At 39.8% G+C, this 19,864-nt stretch overlaps 1 protein-coding gene across 1 annotated transcript; it reads right to left on the bottom strand.

Moving 5' to 3' along the window:
- On the bottom strand, window positions 1-15,027 carry LOC145425592 (alpha-tectorin-like). The gene is made up of 19 exons (XM_080298763.1): window positions 14,458-15,027; window positions 13,842-13,917; window positions 10,279-10,370; window positions 9,766-9,990; window positions 9,017-9,091; window positions 8,766-8,868; window positions 8,513-8,639; window positions 8,142-8,379; window positions 7,770-7,920; window positions 7,558-7,645; window positions 7,389-7,451; window positions 7,004-7,203; window positions 5,850-5,981; window positions 5,569-5,756; window positions 5,257-5,408; window positions 3,584-3,829; window positions 3,308-3,470; window positions 1,510-1,602; window positions 1-158 (listed from the first exon to the last, which is right to left on the bottom strand). The coding sequence occupies exons 2-18, from the start codon at window positions 13,885-13,887 to the stop codon at window positions 1,510-1,512; spliced, it is 2,382 nt and encodes a 793-aa protein (XP_080154889.1). The 5' UTR covers window positions 13,888-13,917; window positions 14,458-15,027; the 3' UTR covers window positions 1-158.
- Between the last annotated feature and the right edge of the window lie 4,837 nt (window positions 15,028-19,864).

Below are 19,864 nucleotides of genomic sequence, written 5' to 3'. Positions count from 1 at the left end.
TGGTTACCACACGCTTTATTTTTCCATCCTTTAGCAGAAATAGTACAAGTATAAAGGAGATGGATAAAAGCAGCATGTCTCTTGTCTCTGCGAACACTGTCACATTAGGTCAGCACTCGGTTGGTCAGTCAGTCCATCAAAGTCACCGTGGAAACCACCTGAGAAGACAACCAGAGTAAACTGTGACTGCTGTTCTTTCTGTCACAGACCTTGGCTCCTTTTCACAAATCATATCCCAGTTCTTCTGTTGGAATCATCTGTGTTTGAGGATGACCTCTGCCCTGATGCTGGACTGTCAGGTGACGTACAGTGGTGTGAAAAAGTGTTTGCCCCCTTCCTAATTTCCTATTTTTTGTGTATTTGTCACTCTTAAGTGTTTCAGATCATCAAACAAATTTAAATATTAGACAAAGATAACATGGCCCTGTATGAAAAAGTATTTGTAATTAAATAGAAATTTTCTAACAAACTGAAGCAAGCTAAGAGATCTCAAAAAGCAAAACAACATACCACGATCCAAAGAAACGGCTGATAAACAAAGTAGGTGACATCTCTCAGTCTGGAAAGGGTTAGAAGGCCATTTCTAAGGTTTTGGGACTTCAGTGAACCACGGTGAGAGCCATTATCCACATATGGACAAAACCTCGAACAGTGATGAACTTTCACAGGCCAGCCTACCAAAATTACTGCAAGAGTGCATCAGCAACTCATCCAGGAGGTCACAAAAGAACGATTCTTGACCTCAAGCTGAGATCACGAACAGATGGCCGTATATTCTCACTTGGGTTCTGCAGGAGGACAATCATCCAAAGCACAACAGCAAGTCCACCTCAATGGCTTAAGAAAAACAAAATGAAAACTTTGGAGTGGCCAAAGTCAAATTCCTGACCTGAATCTGATTGAGATGCTGTAGCATGACCTCAAAAAGGTGGTTTAGGCTTGAAAATCCTCCAATGTGGCTAAATTACAACAATTCTGCAAAAATGAGCGGGCCGAAATTCATTCACAGCACTGTACAAGACAGACTGCCATTTATGGTAAACGCTTCGTTTCAGCTGTTGTTGCTAAGTTTGGCCCGACCAGTTATAAGGTTTAAGGGAGCGATCACTTTTTCACACAGGGCCATGTAGGTTTTTTCCTCTTAAAATTTTAAATTTAAATTCTTTTGATGATCTGAAACATTTAAGTGTGACAAATCTACAAAGGAAATAGCAAATCAGGAAGGGGGGAAACACCTTTTTGAACCACTGTATAAACTAGGACATTTTATTCACTCAACAGCTTATCAGGCAAAGTTGGAAATACAAACCCATCAGTTTAGGTGGGCAGAAAACTTAACTCCAGTAAAAATTGCTAACATATCTGTAATGTCTCTTTCCACCTCCACCAGTGAGGTTTCCTCAGGCATTTTTCCTCTTTCTGAATTTCTTACTTAAACTTCACTGTTCTCTTCAGCAATCACCACATAACATATATGATGGTAAATCACAAAAGCCGATTGTACCTTACCTAATAAGTCCAGGACACGCTGATGAAGGCTGGAGCTTCAGGTTCATATGTCAAACTGGCAGATCTGCGTACCCGAGCAGGTGTGTTACACGTCTGGAAGTTAAAGACAAAGTCCAGGCTTTACAAAACCAAGAGTGATCCATTCATTTAGGACTGAAGCCACTGACAGCAAACATTTCATCTTTTGTGTCAAAACCCTCCAATTATAACATTTTTATTGAATCTGATGATAGTAGTCTCTGAAAGTCGATCAGCATCTATTATATATGGGTCGATTCATCTTTTAAAAATGATGAATTCCGGTGATAACAATGAACAGCATCAGAAACAGCATTTTCAAAAGCTGAAGAACCTTTTAACCCTTTAAGACCTACCATAGAACCAAGTCCGCCAAAGCTTACTTTATATTTTTACATGCTGTAGTGCCATTTTTGGGAGCATTTCAAGTTGCTATACATCAATACAACTGTTATAGCCCAAATTTTAATAATATTTATGCATTAAATCCATATTAACCACATAAATTGCAAAAAAGTGCAATAAACTACAGAAAAATTGAACATCGTTTTTTTGTTTTTTTACATATATTTCTACTTGGAGAAATTTAAGAGGTTTATCCCTCAAAACTTTAAATACAAAAAAGTTGCAAAAATAGTTTACAACCACAGGAAATTTAATTTGAGTATCTTCATAGTTTTATTTTTGAGATACACCAATTTTTATATACTGCAGAAAAATTGAAAAACAATCCTATAATGCAAATTTGCAAAGAAAACAGCATGTGCATCAAAATAAACTATTTAAAGCAGCGCAATTTGAGTTCTAAGCATCACAGAAACTATTCAGAAAAGCATAAAGTCAAACATGACTTTTAAAAACACCAGTATAGGCTTTTAAGGCCTACAAGTAAAAAAACTACATTTTCCGCGAAAATGACGTCACTTCCGGTTTCGGGCAGGTAATGGCGGACATGCGATCGTTCGCGCTGACGTCTATTTCAATGTAGGAAGTGTTACGAACAGCTGATCAGATTGGCAAAGTGTGTTTCTGGAATATTACATTTTTGTTCCTGCAAGCACTTTTTATGCAATTTTTGCAAAGCTATATGTGGAAGGAAACCGTGACCTAGCACAAGCTGATGGCATAAGATGTAAGTACAACCCCTCCGGTTTCATATGCAAAACAAAATTATTGTGCTAGCTTACATGGTTCCGGTTCTACAGGGATTTAAAAATAGTTACGCAAAACGGAGCGTTGCTGCTCCGACCGCCTTTAAAGGGTTAATGCTTGATGCACTGCACCCATATCTAACAGCTCGGGCAAATTAGGAAAAAAATCTATGGTGTCATGGACAAGAAAGTCTACCACAACATTTTAGTGCATTATGGAGTCTCTTCTGGACCGGAGCTGATTAGTCGTGGGTTCATATACCAACAAGACATTGACCCCAATCATAAGTCAAAGCTGTGCAGACACTATTTGACCAAGAAAAAAGAATGTGAAGTTCTGGACCTGATGAAATGGCGAAGCGAAAGGTCAGACTTCAGTTCTGTTGAGCAGATTTGAGATTTAATGTATTCAAAGACAGCTCGTTTTATGCAAACCAATTCTCTGTGGACATCTAGAAGCTATTTGGACATCAATAGCAAAAGACACTATGGATAAGGAACAGTAAATAATGCGCTTCAGTGCTTGAACATTTGCACACTGAAGAGAAATGTCTATGTGCAGAGCAATGTCTCATGAAATCAGAAAAGATGGCCAGATTTGGTATATCTTTCTATGAACATTTGCGTACCGGGATGCAGTTGTTCCCCTGTTTGGGACACAGGTGGAGTTGGCAGTGAAGGAAGATGTCACTAGAGCCCCCAGTGAACCGGAACATGTTGAAGGAGAAGTAAGTGGAGGTTGCCAGTCCGTTTTCCTCCACCTGCACCGTCGGGTCAGCAGGGTTTGCACAGCTGATCATAAGCAGGAAAATAAACTTTGTTCAGGAGTCCATAATAGTGATCAAAAGGAGTTGAATTAATCTCTGAGCAGCAGCGAGCAACCACCACCTCTGAGTTTCTCTCACCCGTTAATGATCAGATCATGTCTTGGACTGCTGGTGGGTGATGCCTTGTCAGTTGCCCAGCAGGAGTCGGTCACCACACTGACCATGCTTCCATCCAAGCCATCGGTCTTCAACACCATCCAGATTTTCTCGTTCAACTGCAATTCACTGTTCCACTCCACAAGTTGTGTGCGGCCGGCATCAGTGTAGGCCTTGATAGTCAGAGTGTAATTCCAAGCTCCAGATGTGATGCGCTGTGCAACGGACCTGCAGAATGCACACATTTACACTGTTGTTAACAACAATCCCAACTAGGGCTGCTCAATTAATCGAATTTTAATCACAATTACGATCTGGGCTTTCAACGATCATTAAAAATGACTGAGCCGATTATTAGCCCCTCCCTCATTTACCCTTAAAGGCCGGTCCGTGAAAATATTGTCGGGCATAAACCGGTCCGTGGCGCAAAAAAGGGTGGAGACCGCTGATTAAGAGGACACGAGGGAAGCTCGGAAAGCTAAGCAGAAGTTATTTGGAGAGGAGAGTGACTGCCGTTGGTTGAAAAGAGAGGTAAAAAAAAAAAAAGAACAAACTTCAGTGGTGTTGCACACTATTTTATATTATTTTTTAAAGTCATTGTTAACCCTTTAAATCCGGTCAGAGCAGCATGCTCCGTTTTGTGTAACTATTTTTAAATCCCTGAAGAACCCTGAGCCGTGTAAGCTAGCGCAATAATTTGTTTTGCATATGAAACCGGAGGAGTTGTACTTACATCTTATGCCATCAGCTTGTCCTCGGTCACGGTTTCCTTCCACATAAAGCTTTGCAAAAATTGCATAAAAAGCTCTTGCAGGAACAAAAACATAATATTCCAGAAACACGCTTTGCCGATCCGATCAGCTGTTCGTAACACTTCCCACAGTGAAACAGACGTCAGCGCGAACTATCGCATGTCCGCCATTTCCTGCCCGAAACCGGAAATGACGTCATTTTCGCGGAAATGTAGTTGTTTTTACTTGTAGGCCTTAAAAGCCTACACTGGTGTTTTTATAAGTCATGTTTGACTTTTCTGAATAGTTTCTGGGATGCTTAGAACTCGAATTGCACTGCTGGAAATAGTTTATTTTCATGCACATGCTAGGATTGTTTTTTCGTTTTTCCTGCAGTATATAAAAATTGGTGTATCTCCAAAATAAAACTATGAAGACACTCAAAATAAATTTCCTGTTGTTGTAAACTATTTTTTGCAACTTTTTGTATTTAAAGTTTTGAGGGATAAACCTCTTAAATTTCTCCAAGTAGAAATATATGTAAAAAAAACAAAAATTATTTTCAATTTTTTTGTATTTTATTGCACTTTTTTGCAATTAATGTAGTTACTATGGACTTAATGCATACATATTATTAAAATATGGGCTATAATAGTTGTATAGCAACTTGAAATGCTCCCACAAATGGCACTACAACATGTAAAAAAATAATATAAGCTCTGGCGGACTTGGTTCTATAGTAGGTCGTAAGGGTTAAATAAATATCGTCAAATAATCGAGATCTCAATTTCAGTGAAAATAATCGTGATTATCATTTTTGCCATAATCGAGCAGCCCTAATCCCAACATCTTAAAATACTTGCACTGTTAGCAATGCCCACATTTTAACAAATATTCAAACAATACCTAGCAGCCACTACAAACCAGTCTCTGATTCTGAAGGTTGCAGTGTGGATGCTTGGCTGACTGTAAACACAGGAGAAGTCGATCTGGACTTGGTCTTTGCGAGTGATGACGTCAGAAGAGTAATTCTGGCTCCTGATGGTGTTCTTATAGATGATGTAGCTGTTGTTGGTCTGCAGGGTCACATAATCAGATACTAAGCAAGTTCTTCATTGTTTCATCTTTAACATCTGATACTGTTTAAGATGTTGACTGACTGGTATAAACTTCAGATGACCAAAAATTTTAGAATTCACAGAGATCAAAGCTTAAACAGCAGGAGATGAAACCCACCGTGACCACCGTCCCACATCTGTTGCTGCTGTTGAAGCTGAAGGTCACCATGTGGGTGAGCTCGTCCACCTGACCCCTGCAGGTCGGGTCGTTGAGCTGTAAAGCAGAGTAATTGATGTCTTTGTCCTCCAGGAGACAACCGACCAGAGTGACTGAAGCAGTGTTCTCCTTGCAGACCGCTGCATCACCTGAACGTCACAATATCAGTCAGAAAAATCACAGTTAGAAGTTTTCCTCCATTATTCAGCCCTGTTGTCATGGTGATGTCACAGCTGTCGTACCCAAAGAGTTGTTTGCTTGGTACTTGGAGGCAAAAATGGTCCGACAAAAGCAGCGAGTGTCACCACTGACCGTCTTCTCACCACAGAACTCGTGATCGCTGCAGGTCCTGTCCTGACAGAAGGCCTCAGAGGCTACAGAGGAACACACTGATGTATTATCCTGACAACATGGGAGCTCTAAAACTCCACAGTTCAGTTCTTTAACAAAGGAGAGCTTATTAATAGGGGTGGGTTTTGATTAGTGATTCTAGCTTGGATAACGTGATATCGATTCATTAAAATCCTGAATCGATTTTTTAATCTAAATTTATTTTGCCCAAAAAGCCAGAATCTCAGGTTAAACCTCACAAAATTTCAACAACCACCAAACAGCTAAAACAGTAAATGAGAGCAGGTACACGGATTCTGCACAAAGACGTAAACACAAAGCGCGGACCCGCGGATCAGGATCAGGATTAGTGAGATGTTGCCTTTCTCACCCGACGGCACGGACTGGAGCTGAAAGCCAACAGCTCGCTGATTCTGATGTTTCGGCGGGTCCACACTTTTTTGCGCTAGATTCCGAAGCTGCAGGTTTCTCTCTCCAACCAAAATTCACTGAACCAGCAGCAAAAGAAGCAGCAAACTACGCTTCACATTTGATAAACATCGACGTGAATTCCCTCTTACTTTTGCTGTTTTGCTTCCACCACGATACAATCACACTTCATGCACAGCTCTCTCTCTCTCTCTCTCTCTCAGTCTACTTCAAGAACAGTTTTGTTGAGCTAGTTAATAGGTATGCCCTCATTGTCATCTGTTGTGATTTTATTTTGAAAGGATGCTTCCTGTTATGCTGCGGAGTATACGCGAGAGTTCAATAAACAAAGTCACCTTTTGGTGTGAATGTTCCGATAAAAGCCGATGCCCCACGTGTGATTATTCCTCCGTCTAGATAATAAGTATCTTCAATATTTGATAAAGTCTCGCAAGTGTCAGCTTTCTTTTTATAGATATAAAAATATAGAAATGTACCGATGCATGATCTGAATTATAATATTTCTGACTGTCTGAGGCCAAATTTCCCCGATTCAAATCAAATCGAATCAGAATTGAATCGATTCTAGAAATCAGTGACAATCTGACGTCTTATTAAGGTCTTATTAACATCTTACAGCAGCCGGTATTTGATGTCCAGCCATCCAGAGTGTGGTTGTGTAGACTGCAGGCTCTGGCGTAGGCCTTCAGGAACTGACAGTTGAGTCCGTCCACTGCAGGATATTTACACAAAGTGTCGGTGCAGGCGGTTATGTAGGGCTCTGGGTCGATGTCAGTGTTACAGGAGGAGAAGGGCGCCTCCTTCAGGAGATTACAGCTGTACCACAGATAGAGAAACAAAATTGAAGACAATAAAATAATAATCTGTAATCAGTTGTGTTTATCTTCCATCTATGCTACAGTCACATGTGATGTACCATGTAATTTACAAGACAGATCAACACACGTTTTTTATTACGTCAAAGGGTAAACAGATCCTGCCTTGTGGATCAGTCTGCTCACCGTTCAGTCACACTGGTGCAGTCGATCGTGGTGTCAGCAGGCTCACTGTACTGCATCTCACAGCTAGGGGGCGACAAACAACAAAGTTCAGGCTCATTCATACAAACAGAATATCTGCAACATCAGCAGCAGCAGTCAGAGGGACTCTGAGCTTGTGATGAGGTCTTACCTGGTGGAGCTGTACTCAGAGAGCCTCAGGTCACTCAGAGAGCTGCTGGAGTTTCCACACAGACCCTCCACAGATGAACCAGCAGGTCCTGCACAGGATCAGGACAGAATGAGTCAGATCAGCATCAATATTCAAACTGGACAAACACAGAAGAATAAATAACAGCACAGTTTACAGTTTACATTACATGAGTTAAACTTTATTTTCTGTACCTTTTAAGACGATCTGTGCGGTGTTGCCATCAAAGAAGACAGAGATGCTGAGTTTGGTGAGTTCGGCAGTGACTCCAGTTTGGTCCTTAGAGAGCTGCACACCATGAACCAACTGAGGTGAGCTGCTGAGGGTCAGTGTGGAGTCGTCCAGCTGCATCACAGCAGAGACAAAGTGGAGGAAACACTGAGTGAAACATGTCAAACACACAAACAGGCTGATTTCACAGCAACAACCACTGAGTTCAGCAGCTCTGAAAGAACTGCTTCTAACAGCCCTGAGAAGAACGATGCGAGGAGACACAGCAGAGGATGAGGGAGGACTTTGGATCAGACTCCACTCTGACACATGAACTGTGGCTGTAGGTCGCTTACCTGAACTCTCCCACCTTGTTCCAGGTGAATGTAATGCCTGTCCACACGCAGCGTCACACTGTCCAAAAAGCTCACATCTTTACGACGTCTGTCCCTGAAGTTCCCCAGAACAAGGAAATCTGGGAGTAACGGAGTTGAGAACAGAGAGTACGCACAGCGATCCTGGATGGAGTTCATATGGCCGTGGACGTCGATGACAGTGGGGCCGGTCACAGTGCAGGTGGAGGCCAACCTGCAGCTAACAAAGGCAACCAACCACAAACATCACCATGAGTTGCTGCCAAAGAAGGTTACCCCAGGGGACCCTCTATTTCTTAAGTTATTTCACTGTAGAACCTTTTAGTAACAAAATATGAAGAGAAAATATTTACATGCCGTTGCCTTGACAATACTCCAATGGACCACAACCAGAGGTCTGGAGGGTTGCAGTCTCAGAACAGGTGACATTGGAGCAGATTTCTGGGTCCACAGTACCAGTACCAGGTTTATACACAGTACCTGGGAAGAGAGGCTTCACTTTAGTTCAACAGTTTTCCAACTGTAAGTGCAAATAAAACAGTAACAATCAAATCTTTCAGAATTACATAATCCCAAAGTCACGGTAGGAGTTTAAGATTCACTAACCTGAGTGTCTGCATCCACTGATATCTATGGTATAATTATGATACTGGTTATGAACTTTAACCGCTAATTTGTTGATTACGACATCACTGACCCGAGTATGGAGCTAAACAGAAACAAACACAGCTAATGTTATAATCACAGAGCAGAAAGAACTGACATCAAGCTGAAAACAGACACAAATGTTGGCATTAAATATAAAGTATTTAACATATTACGTCAAAGTGTTATTGTTCATATACACACAGACTCACCGCCACTAAACCAGTGCCACGTGCTTCCAAACTCAGAGCTGCTTCTGTCCCAAAGTTGAATAGGTTTAAGATCATCTGTAAACAGGTTAACAGGAAAGATTCAGTCACTGTGAAGAAGTTTCATCTGAAACTGTTTAGAAAAGCTCAGGTTCACAACATTAACATTGGGCCTGTTGAGCTGCATTGCTAAAACATTTTGAATTTCATAATGGAGTGTTTCCATATGCTATAAAAACTACAGTCATCACACATGTTTTTAAATCAGGTGATTATATAACCAATCATCAGACCAATCCTTCTGCTAGCAACAAAAATAGCAGAAAAAGTGATTTTTAAACAAACACGATCATAATCCAACATGTTGTCATATACTGAAGTGATATCCATGCAAGTCTCTGTTTTCATGGTCTGTATTGTCTTAAAGTGCTTCTGTTTTCAATCTTTAATAGTTGCTTTTGATGTTTAGTTTGTTTGGTTATGATTATGCATTACTTTTACCATTCACATGCGTTGGTCCTGTCTCCTGTGTACGCTTAGATGCCTTTGCATCTTTGGTTTTCCTTCACCCTTCAGGTGAAAACTAGCCTGTACGGCTGCATCTGACATACTCATGTTAATTAGTCTACAATGTCCCTTTAAAAAATAAAAAATAAAAAAAAATTTTTCATTTTATGTTTGTTTTCAGTGTTGATTGAAACTATTAATTTTAGGCACACCCTTCAGGCTTTGTGATACAGAGCAGGACTCACCGTTAAATTGTTGATCGGCATGGTTATTTGCACACTGCATCTCAAACTGTTCTGAATTGTTTTTGTTTTATTTCTAATCCAACGTTCAAGAAAAGAATCTGCTTGAACTATAGAAAGAACTGCTCTCCATTTGTCAGGTGAGCTCCCCATGATGCAGTCGCCTTTATTCCCAGGGTTGTAAAACTTGTCAAAACAGAACGCAATCTCTTCTCTTGTGAAGTTCACCTGTAAAAATCAGAGACACAACAAATCAAATAGCAAAATATTTTGTGGGTTTTTCTGTCATGTACAGCTGAACTGTTGGTGCTCAGGTTTCAGTCAGAGCTCTCGCTCTGCTTCAGGAAGCTGCATCAGGTGATGGTTACATACTCAGCATCACTGCAGAGGACATTAATAAGACGCTGATCTCTGAACTCTTCACTCAGTCTGCAAACATCATCTCTGCTACAGGTGGAGATTAAACAGCAACAACACATAAAGCTCTGCTAAAACATCAGGCTTCATCCTACTCACATAGAGCTTCTCGTACTTCTGTCCATAATATGTGATGGGACATGAGCTGATGTCCAACACTGAAGACTCACTGATTGTCTGTTGCTGAGCACCTGAAGACACAGACACACGTGAGAGGTGTGAGCTGCAGCTTGTTAGCTGTTAGGACAAACAAAGGTTCATATTCACGCATTTGTAGAAACAAAGTATTCGTACAAGTTGCCAAAATCTTGGAAAAGGAGGGTAGATTACAAGTTAAACTTGGGGAACTTATATGGATGGGTATAGTAGACTTAACGTTTTTATTACTTACTCACTTTACACTCTCATTTGTAATAGCAGAGCATACTCGATGCAGCGATGGACAGCCGGATAGGTCATGATCAGTCTCATAGCTGGTGTAAAACAACTATTCAAATTATTTTGCTAAAGAAATAGGGTTGATGGATATATGGGGACTTATGAAGTCTTATCTATGTTACGGTAGTACATTAACATGTACTCTCACGACAGGCCTAAACACTAAAGTACAGAAATGTTACTATGTTGTAACTTCAGATATTGCATTGTATAGATCAGCTATGCAGTGTTTGGAAAAGAGAATGAGAGCTGTTTTGATCTGAATATGTTGAGTTGATAACATTCAGAGTGCCAGTGAGGCTAAAACAAAGTAAAACAAAATGTATGAAATACATGACAGGGACTCACAGATAATCAGGGTGAAGCTGAAAAACCAGTAACAGACAGATATGGACAGGGAAAATACTCCAAATGCAAAGACTGGAGGTCCACTACGAAGCAGGATTCAAGGCAAGGCAAGGCAAGGCAAGTTTATTTGTATAGCACAATTCAACAACAAGGTGATTCAAAGTGCTTTACAGAGACATTAGAAACAAAAAAAATAAAAAGCATGATTTAAAATTGATTAAAACAAGCAAATAAACTAACTAACTAATTAACAAATCAAATCAAATCAAATCACTTTTTATTGTCACATCACATGTGCAGGCACACTGGCACAGCACATGCGAGTGAAATTCTTGTGTGCGAGCCCCACAAGCAACAGAGATGTGCAAACACAACAACACAAACGAGCAAAATACAAGAATGGCCAACCTGAAACTAATAAAACAAACAAACAAACAAACAAACAAACAAACAAACAAAACAGTATATAAAATCAAAACAGATAAAAACAGAACAGTAGATAAAATCAGTAGTTAAATGTAAGTTTTGAAATTTAAGCTTAAAAGCGTGGATTCAATCTTATTTACGCCGGGTTTCCTGTCCTGTGAAAGTGTGACTGGGGCATATCATGATGGTAACTAATACTGCAAACCTAACCTGCACTGGGTAAGAGATCAGTCACCTATTCTCCAGAAATGAGCTTGGCCATTTCTGGGAGATCCCTCGGACCTCTGTATGGCGAGCAGTGTTGGTCAAGTTACTTGAAAAAAGTAATCAGTAACTAATTACTGATTACCTCCCCAAAAAATAATGCCGTTACTTTACTGATTACTTATTTTCAAAAGTAATTAATTACTTAGTTACTTAGTTACTTTTTAAAACACGATTTACAACCTGAATTGGTGATAAAGCGATAGATCTTTCAGCCCAATTCTACTTTTTCTGCATAATCCATCATACAAAATGTAATCAAATGGAAAAGTCTCTTTTTTTAAACTTGTTTTATCAGTTTTAATCTTTTAACTTTATGCATCAAGCAAAACTTAAATTATATGCACCATTCTCTGACTTGAAGAAATTAGTTTAACATTTAAACCTATTTTCTGCACATTCCAGCACATAAAATAAAATATTATTTTGTGTTTACACTCAGTCTTTCAAATAGATGCAAGTAAAACACAGCAGAAAATAAATAAAATCAAAGACTAGCGGTCCTGTTGCTCTATTTTCACCTGTGAAGCAGGACTGAGGGTAGGCGGAGGTTTACCCTGGTGCAGGTGAGCCGCAGCGGTCAGTTGAAGAATCTGCGAGTTTCTCTGTGAGTTTCCCATTACATGGTAGCGCACTCGGTGCTTGCTTGGAAGTTTAGGGGGTTTTTTTTGCTGTAAAAAGAAGTTTTCTTCCCACGCACAACGGACGCTAATGTTTTTGTCACTTTTTATGGAATCAAACTCAAAGGAAGGTCAGTACTTCCACGCTTTAAACGCTGCACGCTCATACTCTCTCCCACAATCGATATATGATCCACTGTTGATCTGCACACAGCTGTTGTCACCAACGTCGCGCTCGCTTACGTCACTGTCATGACACATTCTCGCAAAAAAATCACGGTTTTAGTAAGGCAGTAATGCAGCGTTCCTATACGGGAAAGTAACGGTAATCTAATTACCGTTTTTGCAATAGTAATCCCTTACTTTACTCGTTACTTGAAAAAAGTAATCAGATTACAGTAACGCGTGTGATGGCGGGTAAGGAGGGTCTAAACTTTTTCAATGACATCTAATGTTTTTGTATTTCTCTGAGTATCAGTTAAGAAAAAAAAAAAGATTCTCAACTTTATTTGCTGATTTTCTCCTGGCTGGCTGCAGATATCTTAACACATCTTTTCTGTTTTATAAGCATTAATATATTATTCTAAAAGAGAGCAGATATTTGTATTGGTGACCTTGTTAAACATTTTTCAGTTTTACTAACTGAAGTGCTTGAAGTATAAACTTTTAGTACTATATATTTCTCTACAGTGCCTTTCTCTTCACACACACACTGCTATTTTTGTGTGTAGCGAGCCATATTTTCCCCATGGTACAGTTTTATCTTCCTGCATCCAGTAAATATGGAAGCTTGTTTCTGCCACTGAAAAAAATGCTGTCAGTTAACTGCAAGTTACACTTTTGGTTTATTGTCTTTAAATTTCAATTTAGTAACTCAAGTTTAGGATCAGGACTAGGGGTTATAATTTGTCTGAGTCTTATTAGTTCAAAATGCCATGAAAATAACTCAATATTAACAAAAAACAGGACTTGAAATGTTCAGTTATTACGTGAAAAGTTTAAGATGAGTGAGTTAAATTGAATGTGAACAGAAAACAGGAAATAATTTCTTCCACATAGAACCAAAACTATATTTACTGTGTTTGGACCCTGAAGGACACAAACATGTTAAATGTGAGCAAAATGTTAGTAGAGCTCAGTGTTTTCAATGCAAAAAAGACCATAGCATTGTCAAACGCGCCAAACCTTCCACGAGAAAAACATAGAAACTAAAAGACAAGACAGGGGGTTTGAAAGAGTTCAGGGAGTCGTGTTGAATGTAATTAATGAACCATCAGATTGATGGATGGGCGGATGACAGAGATCTACATCCCTTGAACTCTTTAAAAATGCTTGTTTGTTTGTATGATTGTTTATTCTAAAATAAAGATATGAAAGCAAGGATCCCAGGAAAATCTGTCCATGTTTGTCAGATTATCAGCACTTCAAATGGCCTTCACTGTCCCTCCTTACTTCAGGTCATTTGGTCTTTGTTCCTCAGTCTCTGATTATCAGTTCCTGAATACTAATCACCAAATACTCAAGTCTAGTAAGGATACTTTTAAAGTAGCTGCGGTGCATGCTTACCTGCCAGTACAATGAATGCAGACAGGAAGAGCAGTGGGCACAGCATGTTGGAGGGAACCAATCGCCTGACAAAGACCTGAAAGAAAAAAAAACACAGTTGGACGTCTGTGATTGGACAGAAAGTAGCACAAACATCAAATGGTAACACTTGGAGTTATTACTGTACATCATCTGTAAGGTTAGGAAAATCCCAGCATGCAGAATGTTTGAAATTATGACTCTGAAGATGTCACAGAAACAGACTAACTGAACAATCATCACTGTGCGAGTTAAACATCTCCATGCTCCTTCAGCTGTCAGTGAAATTTGTCTCCTTGCACCAACACTTGGCACATTTCCTCTCTGAATCTAAGTTTATTTTCTCATTAAACACCAAACTTCAAAGAAGAGAAACATAACAATATGAATAAAAGACTGGAGGAATGCGTATCATGAGCAAAAAAAACAACGAAAACCCTAAATTTATCCTTTAAAAGGAGGACTCGGCATTTAAAAGTTCTAAAAGTCAGTGTGCGAGTTTTGCCCACTCCTTCGTCTGTCTGTTATTTATCCTGTTAAAGCCACAGAGATGCCCGTCAGTGACTCTTTATTGTTCTACTCGTGCAGCTCGTCTTACCTTCTGGAGCTCTGTTGGAGGATGAGGAGGGTGGAGGCTGCTGCTAAGGAGGCTGTCTGGTGATGGTGTCTCTGTGAGCCGTCCGTCTCTCTTTATTTGGATCCTTCCTGCTGTCCACACCCAGGTAGAGAGGAGGGCTGGAGGAGCTACCTGATGGGAACCTCCCACTGATGAATCAGCCTCTTACAGAGAGACACCTGAAATAAGCCCCCGAGAGCTTCAGGTGTTTTTTGAAACCTTTCAGCATATAACATTTATGTCTTCTTAAATGGAATAAAATTAGAAATAATTCCTTATGAATTTTGATTGCTGAGATTTTTCTAGTGACCAACATCTTGTCCCGGTCCCGTTCGTAATCTCAGCTTTCTAATCACCACGTGGCTGCAAACACAAGTGCACACGGGCAAGAAAGTCGTCAAGGCCACCAAGATACAGAGACGGCAGAGATGGAGGAGAGTCCCAAGGCTGGAACGTTTGAGGCCAGAGATATCGTATCAAACAAAAATTCCTTTAGTTCACTCCTTGTGCTGAAAGTTTTCGTGTCACCCTCACTGCACCTCATCTTTGGGATGACTGTGTATTCACACTGTTAGAGTCCTGTTAATGCCATCATATTACAACAACTTTAATCTACATCTGCTTCTGCTCAGACGGTACCTTTTTAGGGACCAGGAACCAGTGGGGTAGAGAGGAGGGCTGGAGGAGCTACCTGATGGGAACCTCCCACTGATGAATCAGCCTCTTACAGAGAGACACCTGAAATAAGCCCCCGAGAGCTTCAGGTGTTTTTTGAAACCTTTCAGCATATAACATTTATGTCTTCTTAAATGGAATAAAATTAGAAATAATTCCTTATGAATTTTGATTGCTGAGATTTTTCTAGTGACCAACATCTTGTCCCGGTCCCGTTCGTAATCTCAGCTTTCTAATCACCACGTGGCTGCAAACACAAGTGCACACGGGCAAGAAAGTCGTCAAGGCCACCAAGATACAGAGATGGCAGAGATGGAGGAGAGTCCCAAGGCTGGAACGTTTGAGGCCAGAGATATCGTATCAAACAAAAATTCCTTTAGTTCACTCCTTGTGCTGACAGATTAACAAAAGATTAATACACTAATCAATTTTTGTCAGAAGCACGTCGCATATGCCAGCAACACAACTCTAAGTAGCTACAGAGAGACTGATTAAGCAGTAAGAGTGAGTTACCCAGAATTAAACACAGATCGGCCACAACTGTTATAGGTAAAAATGGAATAATGTCACTCTTTCACTGGCTAATATGATCACTTCACTGTGGGTCATTAGTCGCTCAATGAACATTTCATTAAACAGAGCAGGAATGTTTAAAACAGCGTGTTCAAACATCCTAGTTTTATTTTGAATGCTCACATTACTTCTTACTTTGCAAAAACACAAAACTAGCAGGGTCAGAATTGTTAGTGTCACGATGCTAACAGTCAGCTGTGTGTGGTCTCTGTTGGATAACAGCCTGAACCGAGTAACCCCAGCCTATTCTTCTTTTGCAAAATTCTCAAGCACCTCCAGATTTGACGATCATCTTTTATGGAGCTCGGTCTTCAGTTCCCTCCACAGATGTTCAGCAGGCTTCAGGTCAGGACTTTGTGCAGGCCAGTCAGTAATGCTCATTGTGAGCTGGTTTTTCATCGCCTCCTGAAGGAGCCACGTATGTTTTGTTTTGCAGTTATGTTGGAAGACAAAGTGAAGACCCAAGCACAGTTTTGCTGCTGACTGCTTGATGTTTTCCTTCAGGGTTGTCACATTTTCTTTCTTCATGTTTCCTTCCACTATGAAGCATCCTCACCGTGTTTCACTGTGGGGACGAGGTTCGCTAGGAGTTGGTTGTTCTGGGGTCTTTAGACACGTCTCTCACTAGTTTTCTGTCCAGTCTTTGAGATCTATTCCTTCCAGTCTCTGCCAGGCTTGTTCTGTACTGTCTGGCTGTCTTTGAATGTATCGATGATCCTTCTCACTCCACTTCTTGACACCTGGAAAATTTTTGTTAATGTTGTATTTTTAGCTCCAGCTTTCTGAGCCTCAGCAAGTCTTTTTCTCAAGTCTAAACTGATTTCTTTTGGTTTTGGCACAATGTGTCTGTGTAAGTTGAAAGATAATCCTCAGTTTTAACTTATTTCACAAGTTTTGTGGATTTCAAGTTAAACTAGATCATTTGCACAGCTGTGGCTTAATAAAAAAGTATTTTTTTCAGGACGGGTTTGATTACAATTTTGTTGTTCTTGACAATAAGATTCTGAAACAGAAATAATTTAGGCTTACTTAAGAAAACTAGTATGTTTACACATGCCATGTTGAAGTTTGAAAAGTTTTAACCCAAATTTTAAATTTTAGCGGATGAATGGAGGGAACATAACAGGATGTAAAATATTGGTCATTACATTTAAAGATGTTAGAAGGATCGTTGTGCTTAGTCTTTGGACTCACTGACCCATTGATCCAATCCTTTGTGAGCAGGTTTTCTGATGTTTGACAAAATTCTCTAGTAAGTGTCATTAGCATCAGCTTCATGTCAGAATTATTGGGTGTAACAGATAGAAAAGCTCCCACAGTCCCTTTATCAGCCCTCTGAAATATCAAAAGATGCATTTGAGTACACAGCATGTTTACAGGTTATCGTGTCAGTGTTACGTAGTTGTTATCAGTCCTTGACACACTCATCTGAAAAACCCCATTATACGTCATGTTGCTTTGACTCGGTGTAGACACAGATACAGGATGTGGAACAGTTTGGATAATAAGGACTTTAGTGTACATTTTGTTCCCACTGGGATTTTATTACAGCTAACAACAATACGCACTTTACATTCTGAAAGCCTTCCTTTACTCTGACATTTGGGCTCTGAATCAAGAACCGTTAAGTTTGTACATGCTTCTCTGATGGTGAACATCTGTCAGCGTATGCTTATGTACTCGGGCTAACAAACTGCACCACAGAAAGTACACTACACTGTAAAAAAAAGTCAGTAAAATATACAGCAAAACACCGTCAAATTCCAACGGTAATGGAGCGTAAAACCAAAAACTTCCTTTTACTGTATTAAATAGATTGAATAACCGTTAATTGTGAGACTGGATAAAATTTTGTTTTTTACTGTAATAAAATGTTGAAATTATAAATATTTTCTGTGAAAACAAATAAATATGCATACATTTTACAATTACATATTGTAATGTTGAAAATGTCTGAAAAACTTAGATTTTACGGTATTATTTGAGTAAAACTACATCTTTTGGGGTTGTGCACATTGGAATTCACAGTATAAAGCTGTAGATTTTTAAGCAAACAAAAACATTCATTTTTACAGAAACAAGATGTTAAAAAATAGGGTCCACCGTAATAATACAACCAGTACATACCATTAAAAAAAAAAGCAAATATCAGCAGTGAAAGACAATAAAACTGATAGTATTTTTTTATTTTAAAATTCAGATACTGATATACAGATTAAAAGTTAGGCCTGCAGTATATCCTTGTTAACCTTCTGATAAAAAAAATCAACAGCAAAAGAAGATGTTAAAAATAAAGTTTATGGTTGTGAATAAAATTGATTTCAATAATCTTTTTTAATTATTATTTTAAAACAACTTTATGTTGTTGTGTTTCACGCCATATTATCAGACCACCTTAAGTGGGTCGGCCTTAAATTTTGAATTTGTGTGATCGCTGTTGATTGGTAGCTAAACTGCTGGTAAACTGTGTACAGACGTTTTACGTTCGAATTGCAGAGAAAAAAAATCTGGTAGCAACATTGTGCAGTATGAGCGAACCATTTCACCAAAAAAAGGGGAAGCAAGGTAAGACGTGGCTGCAGCGGTCTGCAGACGTGACTTCTGATCAAATTCGAACCTCCTAAAGAAACAAAGAGCGACGTTACATTGCGGGATGACGTCACCTGAAAATGACCAATAGCGCGGCGCGCTGCTGAGCTGTGTGCCAACCGCTCTTTTTTTCATGCAGGAGACTCAAGTTGGCTTCACTAACGGACACAGTTTTGAACTCGTATATTAGCGCCATTTATTGCTGCTTGGGCCACAGCATCTTCGGAATTTGTAGACATCCTGGCAGCTTACAATTAGTTCGAGGTGAGGTGAGTACATGCAACTTCAAGTTATCTCTGTTATAAAAATCCACCAGCCCAGCATTTATAGATAATTTTAGCAGTTCGTTTTTTATGTGTGAGGTTGTGAATTTAGTTAGCATTTGTGAGTTGAGTTAGCATTACTGTCGCGAGGGAAGCATTGCTCTGGATTAGTTTCTGTATTTGGCGTGCTTAATTCGCTAGGGAGGAATTACCAAAGTACTTGGAGTTATGTTAACGTGTAATTTCTGTGGTAAGGTAGTTCAGTCATCAAGGGGCTACGTGCTTCATTGTAAACTGCATCGGAATGAGCCACGTTGTTTCTTTCGGTGTATTGAAGCAGGCTGCAAGCAGACATACACCAGGTATGGCGCGTTTAAGGCTCATTTTTACCGAAGACACTCTGCCCCCACCCATGTCACTGGTGTGGTGGTGGTTTCTTCGTTTACATGTGCAATGGCGATGTGTGAACGTCAGTGTCAGAACTCTAAAGAGTTAATAGCTCATCTGAAGAGCCATATTGTGGAAGGACACGTGGTCACTTGTCCAGTAAGAGGATGCACAAATACCTTTAGAGTTAAATCATCTTTTACTACTCACATGTCACGTAAACACAGAGAGTTTTCAGACAGCAGCATTGGTGATTTATATAGAGAGTCTGCATGTCAATCATCATCTGTTCCAACCACATCAGATGACTTTGTACCCTTGATTTCCGAGCCTGCTGCACAGTCTATTACAGATGAAGATAACATGGAAATGCCCCCTGAATTCTGTGATCTTTTTCTGAGAAACGTTTCACTATTCTACTTAAAATTGCAGGGTCAGTTTCTACTGCCTGCTTCAACCATACAGAACATTGTAGAGGAAATGCAGAACATGCATGAGTTGGGACAGACATACAGTTTGGGTAAACTTGCATCACTGTTAAAAGATGACACATCATTATCAGAGGAGGACATCAACAAAGTCTGTGAGTCTGTCAAAAGCTATGATCTTTTTTCTGCATGTCATACCGGGCCATTGAGGACAGTGCACTCCAGAGCTCAGATCTTTAAAAAAGCCTTCAACTATGCGGAACCAAAGAAAATATTTTTAGGGAGAGATGAAAACAGAAAAGATAGGTTTGCCTATTATGTGCCTATAAGAGAGACTTTGAGATGTCTGCTAGAGTCTGATCTGTGGCAGAAATCAGAAGAGCCCTCTACTGAGCCTCCTGCTGATGTTCTGTGTGACATAAGTGATAGTAAGCTGTTTAAATCAAATGATTTTTTTGGTCAAAACCCATTGAC

The sequence above is a fragment of the Astatotilapia calliptera genome, chromosome 3 (genome assembly GCF_964374335.1).
Source record: "Astatotilapia calliptera chromosome 3, fAstCal68.1, whole genome shotgun sequence".
Taxonomy (NCBI): Eukaryota; Metazoa; Chordata; class Actinopteri; order Cichliformes; family Cichlidae; genus Astatotilapia; species Astatotilapia calliptera.
This window is presented reverse-complemented; position numbering and strand designations above follow the sequence as displayed.